Source organism: Eurosta solidaginis, chromosome 2, assembly GCF_040869045.1.
Source record: "Eurosta solidaginis isolate ZX-2024a chromosome 2, ASM4086904v1, whole genome shotgun sequence".
NCBI lineage: Eukaryota > Metazoa > Arthropoda > Insecta > Diptera > Tephritidae > Eurosta > Eurosta solidaginis.
The window spans coordinates 196,422,071-196,438,316 of NC_090320.1; the positions used below are offsets into that span (position 1 = coordinate 196,422,071).

Here is a 16,246-nt window from a genome sequence, read left to right on the forward strand (position 1 = left end):
AAATTAATATATTTATTTTTGTAATCATCTATTTCAAGTACATATTGATAATCTATCATTGAAAATACATTTTCAGTTCCTACGTTCAAGTTATTTTTTGAACTTTTTATGGAGGATAACTCCTTGGCAGTGATTTGGCTAGGCCAGAAAGCGTATATCAGCCATTAAAATATTCTCCTCATTTACCAGATGTCGTTTGGAGTCGGTATATAGCGTAGGTACCGCTCTCAAATAATAAGAAAGAATAAAAATATTACGAATAATTCATTTATTTACGCTTAAGATAAACATTCTTCATAAGGAAAATGAAATAAAGTAGCTTTGTATGAAAAATTCTGACGTTCGTATTTATAATGATATACTTCAAAATTTACCTCCCGTGTATGAAAAATTTAATTTTTTTTGCATTTTCACAAGACCTAACAATGTTTGTACCGTTTTCCCAATTTTCAGTTAGTCACTTAACTATAAGTTAAGAAAGTTTTCGTTTTTTTTTTACTACTATATTGTGATTTTATTTTGAATTTTTATCACAAATTCCAAAACGCAAAAATTGTTGTAGAGTTAATCCGAGATTTATAAAAATTTGCAAAAGCAGAAGTAATGTTTCAGTATAGTGCACGCATTATCAAACCACTTCGGTGTAATGATTCTCAAGCTCTGTAGTATGCAATATTAGGTATGCTATGAAAAAGTGAAGTGAAAAGGGCACCCCCGTCCTTTCTCTTTTGGTGTAATGTTTCTCAATGCCTTTAGTCTGCAATGTTAGGTATGTTGAGAAAAGATACTTGAGAAATGCCACACTAGGGGTCAGGACTTGAGAAAGAGCCACCGCAAAGGCTTGACGTAGTGCTTTTTGAATTGGATATCTTGCCACTGCTAGAACAACAGGGATGTACCAACCCCTGATTCGATTATAGAAAAGGACTGATAATCAACTCAGTTGGAATTTTAGTTCTATTTCATTTGTTTCATACATAGATAAAGTGATAATCATATAAATTTTCAAATAAAAACTATTTCGTGAAATAAATGAAAAAGAATTAGCAGCATGACAACGAGTTACTTTTGAACTGTAGATACCACTTAATGAAAGGAATCGATTGAAATATTTGTCTACTAAAATTCTTCATGATTACATGTATTCTGCGATAATTGAATCGATTGTAGCAAATATGCCAATATCATCACTACGGGATATAATATCAGCATCTGTTATTAAATCACAAGAACTATCTTCAATTTGTTCTAACGTCATACCAGCAAAGCGTTTCTCATTTAAATTAATGCGTACGGTAGCGCTACCAATGCAAACTTTTTTAACATCATCGTATTCATATAAAATAAAACTAGCCCAGTTTGCTTGATCTTGTGACGATGAAGTCACTTCAGGCGATTGATTATTATCGTCAATTTGATTTACTACAATACCACTGCAGTACAACTCTTGAATAGTTTCAGCGGATGGCATTGTGGTACTTGATAAATCGGCTAAATTTGGGTTTTCTATTCGCGACTTAGGCGACGACAAATTAGTTACTTTTACATTAGGTGAAGTTGTAGCAAATACTTGTCTATCAATATCATAACGAACATCTAACGTTAATGGCTGCTGCACACGTGAGGATCCGGTATCATTCCAAGCTTTTTGGTATGTTGAGGCTTGTTACACCCAGTGTTAACTGAAGCTTCGCGTCTTAGTTAAGTGCGAGAAGCAAGTGTAAATAAAAAATAGCTGTTTGGCTAGATTTCGTGTATTCACAATACATTTTCGAAATTTGTTCTTAAAAATCATTGTGAATTCGAACAAGTGGCGAATGATTGAAAAAATGTTCACAGTAGTAAACCGCCTGGATCAATTTTTAAACCGCTGTTCGATTACTTAAATCATTTGGTATATTGCATTATTTACATATTTTAAAATTTGTGCTTGACTAGCTGCTTATATTTTCTCTATTAACAAAATTTTGGAAATGAATCAACTAAAAGGTAATCGGCCAAGAGACATTCATATGGCTTAGCAGCTAAAGGCTTGCACTGATATGAATGTTGGAGATTCGAGTTCAACGCTCAGCTCCCGAAAAGCTAGCTGATGAAGAAGTGAAATTCGGAAACATGTCCTAGTAACCATCGCCGTTTGTAAACTTACAATTTTTCTCTAATATCAATTACAAAAACCATTGTATAAAGCAATATGAGCAAAGCTCGCTAATTAAATACATATGATTTATGTATATATATTTGCAGGTTACCTTTTAGTTGATTTTGGAATCGCTGGTGGGATACGTCCGAACACGATGATGTTAAAAAATCCAAGAAGCCAAAAGCAATAACAGAATTTGTTAAGCCCGCTTGCCAGTCGAACTGTTTATTTATTCCTGCGATGTTTATTTGCATAGTTAAAATAAACGGTTCGACTGGCTCTGTTAAAAAATATAAAGCGATTGCGAGGGCGACCCAATATGTTTTAGGGTTTGGGCTGTTGGCCTAAACAAATATGTTGTCGATTTTCTGTAAACAAATTTAAAAGAAAAGTTGGTTTGAAACACAAATGGGCGATTCGTCAATTAAATTCGGCTTATTATTATATTATATTGACTTGTAAGATTTGAGGGTTGGTTGGAAAACGAAAATGTCAAATGAAGCTATCTGATAGATGCACATCCTCTAGGTATACAATAAAACATCAAATCGCGAATACGTATTTCCCCACTGAAGTAATTTTACATAAAACTCGCCAGTTTTAATGCAATTATTTCTTTTTATTTTAATGAAGAATCTAAATCAGTGGTCGCCAGCTAGTGAAATAATTATTCATTTCATTTCATTTCATTTCATTTCATTTATTTTTTAGTCTATGATTTCATAATCTTACAGACTAGATGTACATTCATTCAACTTAAATGGTAATAAATTTATTTTATACATAATACGAGTAAAGCTTAGCGCTAAAGGACGCTCTCGGGAGTGCGAAGTCAAGCTCAAGGCTAAAAAATATCCTGTTATATTCACTGAGGGCCCTAGAGATTGGATCAAAATTGTGATAGTTAGCTCCGATAACTTTCACGTGGAACGGATATTGGGTACGAAGGGTTCTGCTCGGGACGTTGAAGCCAATTTGCGCTAGTAGTTCCGGGCAGGCAACCCAACCACATATAAGATCATACACAAACAGCAGAGATTGAATATAACGTCTGGCCGCAAGCGACTTCATGTTTATGAGGGCACAGCGGGCGCGGTAAGAAGGTATTGGTTCTAAAAAATTAAGCGGTTGGAGTGCGAATCGAGTGAAACTTTTCTGTACTCTTTCCAGTCTTTGAGAATGAGAGGAATAAATTGGGTTCCAAATTATGGAAGCATATTCCAGCTTTGAGAGAACTAAAGAATTATATAAAATTTTTCTGGTGTATGGATCTTTGAAAGCTCGCCCATATCGCCGCAGGAAAGCCAAATTGGAATAGGCTTTAGGAAGAATGGAGCTAATATGATTCGCGAAGGTAAAACCAGAGTCAAACATTACTCCAAGATCAACGAATTCCCTGACGCTAGAGAGATTATCATCAGCAATTGAATACGCGGTATTAATCGTATTGAGGTTTCTCGAAAGCGTCATAAAGAAACATTTCTTTATATTAAGGCGTAGATTATTTATAATGCTCCAATTAGCTAATCTGAACAAGCTGAGTAGCAACATCAGAAGAGAAACAGATATTTTGCAAACAAACGCCCAAGCGCATTATATTTTATTGGTTAAATATGAGCAATATATTTTGTTTAAATTTATAATATTTGTATGGCATATTTGCATATTAGTTTTTCCGTGCATACGTCCAAACTCATTGTTTTTTATCAACTACTTAACCACTACCAGCAGAATGATTTTACTCTTATTAACACTGCCAGAGTTTCAGTTTTGGTGACCACTCATCTAAATTTTTCTTGTTACGTTGGTTTTACATGTTTCGACCAACACATTTTTTAAGCAAATTACAGGAAAGTTTGCACTGGCCGAAGCAATATTGGACGAGAACCGCACCCGTCAGAAGCCAGTGGCAGTCACAATTGAACTAAGTATTTTATAGCTTGTACGGGACAAATGCTAAAAAGTGCCTAAAATTAAATAGCATAAATGTAAATAAACCTAAAGGCAGCAGCATATTGAAATTTTGCATATAGATGCGTTTAACACAAGCTTATGCATTCCAGTATCATAGTCACAATCAACCAAGATGTTCCGTTTATAAATATGAAAGAACTTCAGACTTGGCAATTGAAGTTTATTTCCTCTTGCCTATTCACATACAAAATTTCGCGAAGCAATGTTTTAAACATTCTCCCTATACAACAAAAATACTCGCTAACATATTTTGCGTCGTACTCATTTGTTATATTGCAGTTTTTAATTGCGAAAACGTTAGAAAAGTTATCAGCGAGTGGGAAAAATAATTTCACCTGCAAAGTGTGCCCGCACCCTTAGCCAAAGCAAATGTTAAAGTCTTCTTCTTATGCTTTGCTAGCAACAGACGACGCCAGTGTCACTCGATCTGTCGGACTCTACAAAAATACGTGCAAACAACACATCATGTATAAGCTTGTGTTAAATTCATCTATATGAAAAACTTCTTATGTCACGGAGTTAATAAATGTTCATAATATCATATCATCTATTCAGTCTTTTAAATGAGACCGGCAACTTTATATTTGAACAAGGGTGTCTAAGTTCGGGTGTAACCGAACATTATATACTCAGCGTGAGCTTCAATTGTACATTTCATTTCAGATAAATTACTTTTCTACATAACATGTGGCACCGCCCGTTAAAAAAAAATGTCCCATTTCCTATTACAATGAAACTTGATAAGTGAAATATCATTGATTCAAAACTATTTTTGCTAAGCTATAGCTTATTAGTCTACGCCCCTTTTAAATTTGTTTTATATCTAAGTTGCCGTGGTCTTTAACCGATCCCGTCCATTTTTACTAGAAATATTTTCTGCTATAAGGAAAATATGTGTACACAATTTCATTACGATATGTAAATTTTTCTTCGAGTTATGGATCCCGAAACATAGAAAAATGCTTAGTCATAAAAGGGGCGGTGCCACGCCCATTTTTTTAAATTTGAAGTTTTTCCTATGTACTGTTATAAATCCACTTGGGAAATGAAATACGATTGATATAAAGCTCTTTTTTGCTAAGATATAGCTTTTTTATTCGTTTACAATCCTTTAAAAAATCGTATATATTAAAGTGGGCGTGGTCCTTAACCGATTTCGTTAATTTTTCTTCCAAGTATTCCTTATAGTAAAGGCAACATCTCTGCTGAATTTTGTTACGATAGGGTTAACGATTTTTGATTTATGATTATTAAAATTTGGAAATTGATTTTATCACAAGTGGGCGGTGCCACGCCCATTTAAAAAAATTTTTCAAATTTTTATCAAGAGTCTCAATATCAGTCCACATGTCAAATTTTAACATTCTAGGTGTATTATTTACTAAATAATCAGGTTTTTGTGTTTTCCAAAATGTTATACATATAAAAAGTGGGCGTGGTTATCATCCGATTTCGCTCATTTTCAATACCAATCTATTCTGGGTCCAGGTAAGCTCGTGTACCAAATTTGGTGAAGATATCTCAATATTTACTCAAGTTATCGTGTTAACGGACAGATGGACGGACGGACGGACATGGCTCAATCGATTTTTTTTCGATACTGATGATTTTGATATATGGAAGTCTATATCTATCTCGATTCTTTTATACCTGTACAACCAAACGTTATCCAATCAAAGTTAATTTACTCTGTGTGCAAAGCACGCTGAGTATAAAAATCAGAACGGCGATAAAACGAGTTTCAATAAATCAGACCTGTTAAATTTCCATTAACATTAATAATCATTAATTTCGTTTCCCTTTTTAGCAATTAATAATTAATTAATTAAAAAAATAATTAAAAATAATAATGATTATTAGCCATTAAAAAAATAATCAAAAATAATTAAAAAATGTACCCATTGTTTTAAATTAAAGACAATCATATGATTAAGAACAATTAAGTAAATAAAAATAATCAAACAATTAAAACTAATCAAAAAATTAAAATTAATCAAACAATTAATAATTAAATTTAATTATTTGATTAATTTCAATTACTTAATTATTTTTAATTATCTAATTATTTCCAATTATATGATTATTTTGAATTATTAACATGAAAGAGAAAATGTTTGAAGTAAGAAATAAGTGGCTGAAACCACATGTACTATTGTATGTACATACTTGTGCTAACTCAAGAAATATAAGATACATATTTATTCTTACTGATATTGTCAAGTGTCGCTGCTTTTTGTGAAAACTTTTAAAAACCAAATTTGAGAGCGTAAATTTTGGCTTATTACACCACAGATGTAGGTATATCTTAATATATAAAAAACACGTGTCACACAATTGAGGCCAATGGACTCCTAAACTACTGAACCGATTTTGAATTTGTTTTGCACCCCGTGAGCATTTTGATCTAACTTTGAATATAAGATAGGTGACTGGGTGACTAGGGTCTCGAGATATAGGTCAAAACGTGGACCCGGGTACCCCTGTTGTTGTTGTTGTTGTATTTGGATATCAAATGAAAGCTGTCGATGAGTGCTTTAGTAGAGGGTAATTTTGATACCCCTGGGTGAGTAGGGTCTCGAGCTATAGGCCAAAACGCGGACCTGGGTACCCCTAGGATGTGTTTATAGAATATTGATATCAAATGAAAGCTGTTGATGAGTGCTTTAGTAGAGGGTAATTTTCATACCCCTGAGTGACTAGGGTCTCGAAATATAGGCCAAAACGTGGACCCGGGTACCCCTAGAGTGTGTTTGTAGAATATGGATATCAAATGAAAGCTGTCGATGAGTGCTTTTGTTGAGGGTAATTTTCATACCCCTGGGTACTTGGGTCTCGAGATATAAGTCAAAACGTGAACCCGGGTACCCCTAGAGTGTGTTTATAGAATATGGATATCAAATGAAAGCTGTCGATGAGTGCTTTTGTAGAGGGTAATTTTCATACCCCTGGGTACTAGGATCTCGCGATATAGGCCAAAACCTGGACTTGGTTACCCCAAGAATGTGTGTATAGAATATGGATATCAAATGAAAGCTGTTGATGTGTGCTTTAGTACAGAGTAATATATTATCCCGGACGGACTGGGACTGGGATTAGGACTATGACTGGGACTGAAACTCGGAGTGGGACTGGGACTGGAATAAAATACATACCACCCTCTGGGACAGGCAATAAGGGATGCAGAAGAATAAGAAGAAATTGAGAGAAGAGGAAAGAGATAAGGAGATTGAGAAAGAGATAGAATGAGACGAAGATGGAGATAGATGAAGCGAAAAAGACTGAGGAAGGAGTGAATAAAAGGATTAGGAAAAAGTGAAGAGGGGGAGAGGGCAGATTCAGACGGAAAAAGCTTATTAAAATGTATGCAGATAGGCCAAATTTTGGGCAGGACAACGTCTGCCGGGTCTTCTAGTATCTGTATAAATTTGTTGACCATTCAATAAGCCTACACATTATGAATTAAAAAAAAAAATAAATCTAAGGCGCGATAACCTCCGAAGAGATCTAAGGCCGAGCTTCTCTTCCAATTTGCGTCGTGCTCCCCTTGGTTTTCCCTACAAATTGGCCAGACGGGACCTACATGTTTTATGCCGACTCTGAACGGCATCTGCAAGCAGACGAGTTTTCACTGACAGCTTTTCATGGCAGAAATACACCCGGAGCGCTTGCCAAACACTGCCGAGGGGCGACCCCGCTTAGACAAATTTTCTTCTAATTGAAAAACCTTATTTCTAAAATTTTGATGTTGCTTTGCCCGGGGTGCGCACCCAGGGCATACGTTGTGATAGGCGGACCACGCTACCGTCACACCACGGTGGCCGCCGGTGAATTATTTGCAGAAAAAATTTATGTCGAAAACATAGTTGGAGAAGAAAATATGGCGCATTTCTCTGCGGACGACGTTGTTCGTGATCCAACTTTTTTACCAAAATGGATCAAAAGAAAAAGCAAGCTCGAAAGCTCCGCATCAACTTGAAACAAATCTTCCTGTAATTTGATATTCGGGTATTCACAATTATATATCTGTATAATGCAGTCCATAGCAAAAGCTCTTAATTTTGTGCAAAGGGGAAGGAAACGTTGTGTACGGATATTTGCTTCCAGGGCGCATGACACTAAACTAAAGAAACTTGGTAGAAGAAACGATAAATTTGTAAGCTTTAAATATGTATATATAGCTGGCTTTAGGTCCGTGTTTTATAATTGAAAAATTAAAAAATACCCTTTGATTCTTCTTTTAAATCGATATATTTCGATTGCTCAACGGCAATCATCTTCAGGATTGTAGCAACTAACAAAAATAATAAACATAACAATAAACAAATTTTGCATTTTACATTTCACATAAATACATACTTTTATTAACACGTCTGCTTTGTCCGACGTGGAGTATGGTACTGTTTTTTAGTGAGCAGGTGTTTGTAGATATGTGCGCTGTGATCTACGTCGCTCTTATAGTTCAGTCGTGTGTTAGTCGGAATATTAATAATGTGTAACATTTCTAGTGTGAAGCGTTTGTTATAGTGTTGTTCCTGTTGCAGTATTTTAGTCTCATCAAAGTTTGGTGTGTGGCCGCTGTCTGCACAGTGGGCCATGAGTGCTGTTTTTTGATTATTAACTTGATGGCAAAATTTAAAATCAGACTTATGCTGTGAAATTCTCGTTTTGAGTTTGGACTTTGTAGTACCTATATATATATTATTGCACGTTTCATCGCTATTGCCTTTACATGGTATCTTGTAAACTACATTATTTTTTTCCATTATTGGTATTTTCGATTTTGTTTTGTTAAATATGTTTTTTAATTTTTCAATTATAAAACACGGACCTAAAGCCAGCTATATATACATATTTAAAGATAAAAGGTCGCCAAAAAATTCATAATTTGTAAGCTTTATTTCGGAAAAATTAGAAGCGCAGTTAAGGCAACGTTTCAATACTTCCTTTTCTTTAGCTCCAGAAGCAAATATTGCAATATCCGCTTCTGTTTTAACACCAGATATTCAAGTCAACTGGATGAAGGTGTTGCAGAAGACAAATAGTGATTTGCTGGAAAGAGTAGTTTCAACCATATGCTTGTGTCATCAAAAAGGCAAACTTTCATTTGAAATCGACGGTACGAACATTAATCAAACCTCATCGAGATCGAAATACTTCCATTTCAAGGATGATGACAAATAACTTTGTTTACATTCATAAATTATTCAAAAAATAATGAAAGTTAATTGTAGATAATGAAAATGACCCAAGTGCTGCGTAAGTTTCACCTTCTAAAGAAACTTTGAGGATCCTTGTTCAAAGTCAACTTTACAGCTACCTACGCGATTGCCCCATAGATGCGGAAATTTGAAAAAACCACTAAATACTGAAAGAAGCGCCAATATTATTTAACACTCTACTGACGTCGTCTGCCCCAGTTGAGAGGCTTTTACCTTTCGCAGGCATTATCCAAGGCGTCAATCTTTGATGTATTTTGAATTTGAAAGAATCGTTTTATTTGAAGGAAATGCAAACAGCACTTAATCTTTTTTACCACGCTTATATAAGCTTTAATTGTTTGTGTATAAGTAATCCCCTTCCTTGTACCTAATAATAAAAAAAAGAGTACCCGTATGTCGTGTAATATCGTGTAATTATGTACTTTTCCCCTGCTTTGTTATTCTTATGTATCTATATATTGCTTTTACGTTACTACAATGCCCGTTCAGAGATAAATATCTTTGTAATATTTTCTTTACTTTGTTGAATATCGTATGATGCTGGAAAAACACAGAAATAATTAAAATTAATCAAATATAATAATTTAATTTTGTTAATTATGTAATTTAAATAATCAAAATTAATTGACATTAATGAAATAATATATTAATTATGTAATTAAAAATAATCAAAATTAATTAAAACAAGTAAGGAAGGTTAAGTTCGGGTGTAACCGAACATTACATACTCAGTTGAGAGCTATGGTTACAACATAAGGGAAAATAACCATGTAGGAAAATGAACCGAGGGAAACCCTGGAATGTGTTTGTATGACATTTGTATCAAATGAAAGGCATTAAAGAGTATTTTATGAGGGAGTGGGCCATTGTTCTATAGGTGGACCCCGTTTCGAAATATCGTCATAAAGGTGGACCAGGGGTGACTCTAGAATGTGTTTGTACGATATGAGTATCAAATGAAAGGTCTTAATGAGTATTTTAAAAGGGAGTAATACTTAGCTCCATAGGTGGACGCCGTTTCGAGATATCGCCATAAAGGTGGACCAGGGGTGACCCTAGAATTTGTTTGTACAATATGGGTATCAAAAGAAAGGTGTTAATGAGTATTTTAAAAGGGAGTAATCCTTAGTTCCATAGGTGGACGCCGTTTCGAGATATCGCCACATAGGTGGACCAGGGGTGACCCTAGAATTTGTTTGTACAATATGGGCATCAAACGAAAGGCGTTAATGAGTATTTTAAAAGGGAGTGGGCCTTAGTTCGATAGGTGGACCCGGTTTCGAAATATCGCCATAAACGTGGACCAGGGGTGACTCTAGAATGTGTTTGTACGATATGGGTATCAAATTAAAAGTACTAATGAGGGTTTTAAAAGGAAGTGGTGGTTGTTGAATAGGTGGTCGCATTTTCGATATATCGCCATAAAGGTGGACCAGGGGTGACCCTAGAATTTGTTTGTACAATATGAGTATCAAAAGAAAGGTGTTAATTAGTATTTTAAAAGGGAGTAATCCTTAGTTCCATAGGTAAACGCCGTTTCGAGATATCGCCATAAAGGTGGACCAGGGGTGACCCTAGAATTTGTTTGTACGATATGGGTATCAAATTAAAGGTGTTAATGAGTATTTTAAAAGGGAGTAATCCTTAGTTCCATAGGTGGACGCCGTTTCGAGATATCGCCATAAAGGTGGGCCAAGGGTGACTCTAGAATTCGTTTGTGCAATATGGGTATCAAACGAAAGGAGTTAATGAGTATTTTAAAAGGGAGTGGGCCTTAGTTCTATAGGTGGGCGCCTTTTCGAGGTATCGCAATAAAGGTGGACCAGGGGTGACTCTAGACTTTGTTTGTACGATATGGGTATCAAATGAAAGGTGTTAATGAGTATTTTTAAAAGGGAGTGGGCCCTCGTTCTATAGGTGTTCGCCTTTTCGAGATATCGCCATAAAGGTGGACCACGCGTGACTTTAGAATATGTTTGTACGATATGGGTATCAAATGAAAGGTGTTAATAAGTATTATAAAAGGGCGTGGGGCTTAGTTCTATATGCGGACGCCTTTTCGAGATATCGCCATAAAGGTGGATAAGGGGTGACTCTAGAATGAGTTTGTACGATATGGGTATCAAATTAAAGGTATTAATGAGAGTTTTAAAAGGGAGTGGTGGTAGTTGTATATGTGAAGGCGTTTTCGAGATATCGACCAAAATGTGGACCAGGGTGACCCAGAACATCATCTGTTGGATACCGCTAATTTATTTATATATGTAATACCTGCCAAGATTTTAAGGGTTTTTTATTTCGCCCTGCAGAACTTTTTCATTTTCTTCTACTTAATATGGTAATTGTCACAACCATTTTATAAAGTTTTTTCTAAAGTTATATTTCGCGTCAATAAAACAATCCAATTACTTTACCATGTTTCATCCCTTTTTTCGTATTTGGTATAGAATTATGGCATTTTTTCATTTTTCGTAATTTTCTATATCGAAAAAGTGGGCGTGGTCATAGTCGGATTTCGTTCATTTTTCATACCAAGATAAAGTGAGTTCAGATAAGTACGTGAACTAAGTTCATTAAAGATATGTCGATTTATGCTAAAGTTATCGTGTTAACGGCCATGCGCAAGGACAGACGGACGACTGTGTATAAAAACTGGGCGTGGCATTAACCGATTTCGCCCATTTTCACAGAAAACAGTTAAAGTCATAAAAGCTATGCCCCCACCAAATTTCAAAAGTATTGGTTAATTTTTGTTTGAATTATGGCGTTAAAATTATCCTAGACAAATTGAATAAAAAAGGGCGGAGCCACGCCCATTTTGAAATTTCCTTTTATTTTTGTATTTTGTTGCACCATGTCATTACTGGAGTTGAATGTTGACATAATTTACTTATATACTGTAAAGATATTAAATTTTTTGTTAAAATTTTACTTAAAAAAAAACTTTTTTTTTAAAAGTGGGCGTGGTCCTTCTCCGATTTTGCTAAGTTTTATTAAGCGTACATATAGTAATAAGAGTAACGTTCCTACTAAATTTCATCATGATATCTTCAACGACTGCCAAATTACAGCTTGCAAAAGTTTTAAATTACCTTCTTTTAAAAGTGGGCGGTGCCACGCCCATTGTCCAAAATTTTACTAATTTTCTATTTTGTGTCATAAGTTCAACTCATCTACCTAGTTTCGTCGCTTTATCGATCTTTTGTAATGAATTATCGCACTTTTTCGGTTTTTCGAAATTTTCGATATCGAAAAAGTGGGCGTGGTTATAGTCCGATATCGTTCATTTTAAATAGCGATCTGAGATGAGTGCTCAGGAACCTACATACCAAATTTCATCAATATACCTCAAAATTTACTCAAGTTATCGTGTTAACGGACGGGCGGACGGACGGACGGACGGACATGGCTCAATCAAATATTTATTCGATCCTGATTATTTTGATATATGGAAGTCTATATCTATCTCGATTCCTTTATATATGTACAACCAACCGTTATCCAATCAAACTTAATATACTCTGTGAGCTCTGCTCAACTGAGTATAACAATCAAATAATTATGTTTATCATTCCATAAGACAAACGAAAAAATAATTAAAAATAATCAACATTGTTTGTATTAATTATGCAATTAAAAATAACTAATTAATTAGTTACAATTTTTTAATCAAATAATTAATTAATAATCATTAAAAGGGCATACCCACTGGCACTTAATCATTAAACAATTGGCTTAGGCAAACTCATTATAATTAATAATCATTAAAATTTTTAATCATTATATAACAGGTCTGCAATAAATAAATCTACTTTATTTTCTTTTCAAAGAATGCATAAAAGATATAAATTCTATATCTCTAGCTATTTGAGGAGCTCTATTTCCTGTTTATAGTATACTGTTTTTATCTTTTCACACACATTGGCGGGACCTACATGTTGTATTCCAAGTTCAGGCAAATGAACATTTTACCATGTCAGATTTATACTTTCCGGACTGACTGAATAAATGCCGAGGAGTGCCCCTATAGAAAAACTTTCAAAACTTAATAACTGACAATCTAAATAAAGTTTTGAAATACCGTTTTATAATAATAATAATATTAAATTGTTGTCTTCAAGCCCGGACTTGTTATATTGGTAAAATATTTATACTTATAAGTTATTTTATATTAAATCATAAAAGTTAGAATAAGAGTAAATTAGCAAAAAATATATTTCAGTAGACCGCATAGCCGACTATTTCAAAACCTATGGCGGTTTATCTTCAGCGATCCACACATTGAAGACTTGACGTTTAGCGCATCAAGCCAGCAATGCACTTGCATAGTTTATACTTATAATTCACTACAGTTTATTGTTTTTATTCTCTTTATCTAAGCCTTATTTTATACGTGCCCTAAGCCTTATGCTCAACGTTATATTTTAGATAAACCTTATGCCTAGGTCTACCAGGTTCCCATGGGACAAAACCGAGACACTTTGAAAATTCAAGAAATATCCACCCCTCCCCCCCACAAAAAAAACTTTAAATTTTTTTTTTACTTACGCACATAAGTATTATTTTTTATTTACACAGCACAAAAATAAAACCATAAACAAATGATATACCTTCCAGGTACTCTAAAACAGCTAATCACAACTACTATTCAAAATAAATGCTTCTCAGGTAAAATAATAAATAAATGTAAGGCACGATAACCTCCGAAGAGATTTTAGGCCGGGCTTCTCTCCCAATCTGCGTCGTGCTCCTTTTAATTTATCCTACAAATTGGCGGGACGGGACCTACTTGTTTTATGCCGACTCCGAACGGCATCTGCAAGGCAGATGAGCTTTCACTTAGAGCTTGTCATGGCAGAAATACACTCGGGTTCACACCCCGGGCAAAGCAACATCAAAATTTTAGAAATAAGGTTTTTCAATTAGAAGAAAATTTTTCTAAGCGGGATCGCCCCTCGGCAGTGTTTGGCAAGCACTCCGAGTGTATTTCTGCCATGACAAGCTCTAAGTGAAAACTTATCTGCCTTGTAGATGCCGTTCGGAGTCGGCATAAAACATGTAGGTCCCGTCCGGCCAGTTTGTAGGATAAATTAAAAGGAGCACGACGAAAATTGGAAGAGAAGCTCGGCCTAAAATCTCTTCGGAGGTTATCGCGCCTTACATTTTTTTTTTTTTTTTATAAAAGGATAAAATTAAACTGTCATATATTTTTCGTTGCACAGAACTTGTTCCAAAACTTCTGGCTTATTTTTAATATAATTGTAAAATCCTGTGCAAGTCAGTCTTAAGTTGAATTTGCATTGAATAATATAGTCTAATGTGCTGATATTCAACGAATTTCTTTCCTTTGTCCATTGAGATGAAACAAGAGAAAAAATTCGATCCGCATTAGCATTATAACCAGGTATCGCATATAGATATTGAACTATTTTAAGTAAATTGTTTTTCTCTACTTTTCTTTAGTTATGTTAGCTAATTAGGAAGAATACTTCACATCTATATATGTGTACTACGCAATGTGCAACTATCTAGCGACGCTAGAATTTTACAATTAAAGTCGGTCATTGGTACTTGTATTCAGACTAGTTGGAGCGCACATTATAAGCAAACCGAATAGTTGTTAGATTTCATGACTCTTTATTTAGATTTAAAAACCAGGACACCTAAACGAAAACCGGGACATTTTAGGGTTGGACCGGGACACCGGGACAAATGGCCTAAAACCGGGACATGTCCCGGAAAACCGGCACGTCTGGCAGCCCTACTTATGCCTGATGTCATAAGCACAAAAAATAGGGAGTATTATAAGGAATACGCCATACACATTGTATGCCTTATACTATTAAGGCCTGATGCCATAAGCTTTTTGGCCATACGAAATTAGCCCTATACAAGGTTCAGATTTTTTGCTGGGTATGTAATTATCTATAAACACACACATTTGCTTGTCTACTTTGAGTGTTAAAAATTCGACCACTTTACGACAAACTATTTTTCGCCTCAACCTACCACATTTCCCTTTGTCGTACGCTATTCAACAGATGATTGAATCATGAACTCATTTTGTTGTCACTGACACTATTTTAACAGTTTTTAAAGCAATTTTCAATATTAAGTATTTTTTGTGAATAAATGCTGCATACGGCATAAAAGTGTTTAGAAATTTTTATTACCATTTTGCATATTTCAGTATGTTATAAAAATAAATTTAGGTTTAGTGTGGAATTTACCTGCAATTTAGACCATTGTATGCGACCAATGCAGCGCGATGAGTTGCGCCAAGCCAATTTAGCGCCATAAATCAATTCAGTTTCGGTTAGTTGGTAAGAGCCACTGGAGTCTATACTCTGTCGCACTTGTTTCCAGCGCGTGTCATGTGCGGCACTCGAAGCTCTGAATTGTGCAAAATGAAAAAAGAGCTTATCAATTTTAGAAATAAGTGTTTCAAACGAGAATGTGTAAAAACGTAAATGCGTTCTTTTTTCCAAAAATTTAAATTAATTTATCAATAATTATATATGTACATAGTTAAGTTCAAGCCCACTGCCTTTGAAAATAGTTTTGCATTATGAGTTTAGTTATATTTTTATATTCAGAGCAGCGAAGAGTATGAGATGATATGGACTCTTTGGGTTTTTTAAGTAGCGTGGATAGAATTATAGCTCTGATTAGAAGTAATGGCACAAAGGATTCGAGGTAGATATAAAATAAAAAAATCTAAGTTGCGATAACCTCCGAAGAGATTTTAGGTCGAGTGTCTCGATGTACTCCTATATATCTAAATGATGAAAATGATGATTGGGACATTTCCGTCCGTCCGTCGGTTAACTCGATAATTCGAGTAAAAATTAAGATATCTTTACGAATATTTGGTATGCTGGCATATGTTGTCCCAGAATAGATTGGTATT

General features: G+C 34.8%; 1 protein-coding gene across 3 annotated transcripts in view; it reads right to left on the bottom strand.

Annotated features, from left to right (window-relative positions):
- Nucleotides 1-16,246, bottom strand: part of LOC137240473 (nitric oxide synthase-like) — a 336,236-nt gene that overhangs the window by 204,305 nt on the left and 115,685 nt on the right. For all 3 annotated transcript variants that reach the window (XM_067766786.1, XM_067766785.1, XM_067766787.1), the window contains exon 4: nt 15,567-15,729. In XM_067766786.1, the coding sequence (XP_067622887.1) occupies nt 15,567-15,729 (163 nt within the window). The remainder of the gene's footprint in view (nt 1-15,566; nt 15,730-16,246) is intronic.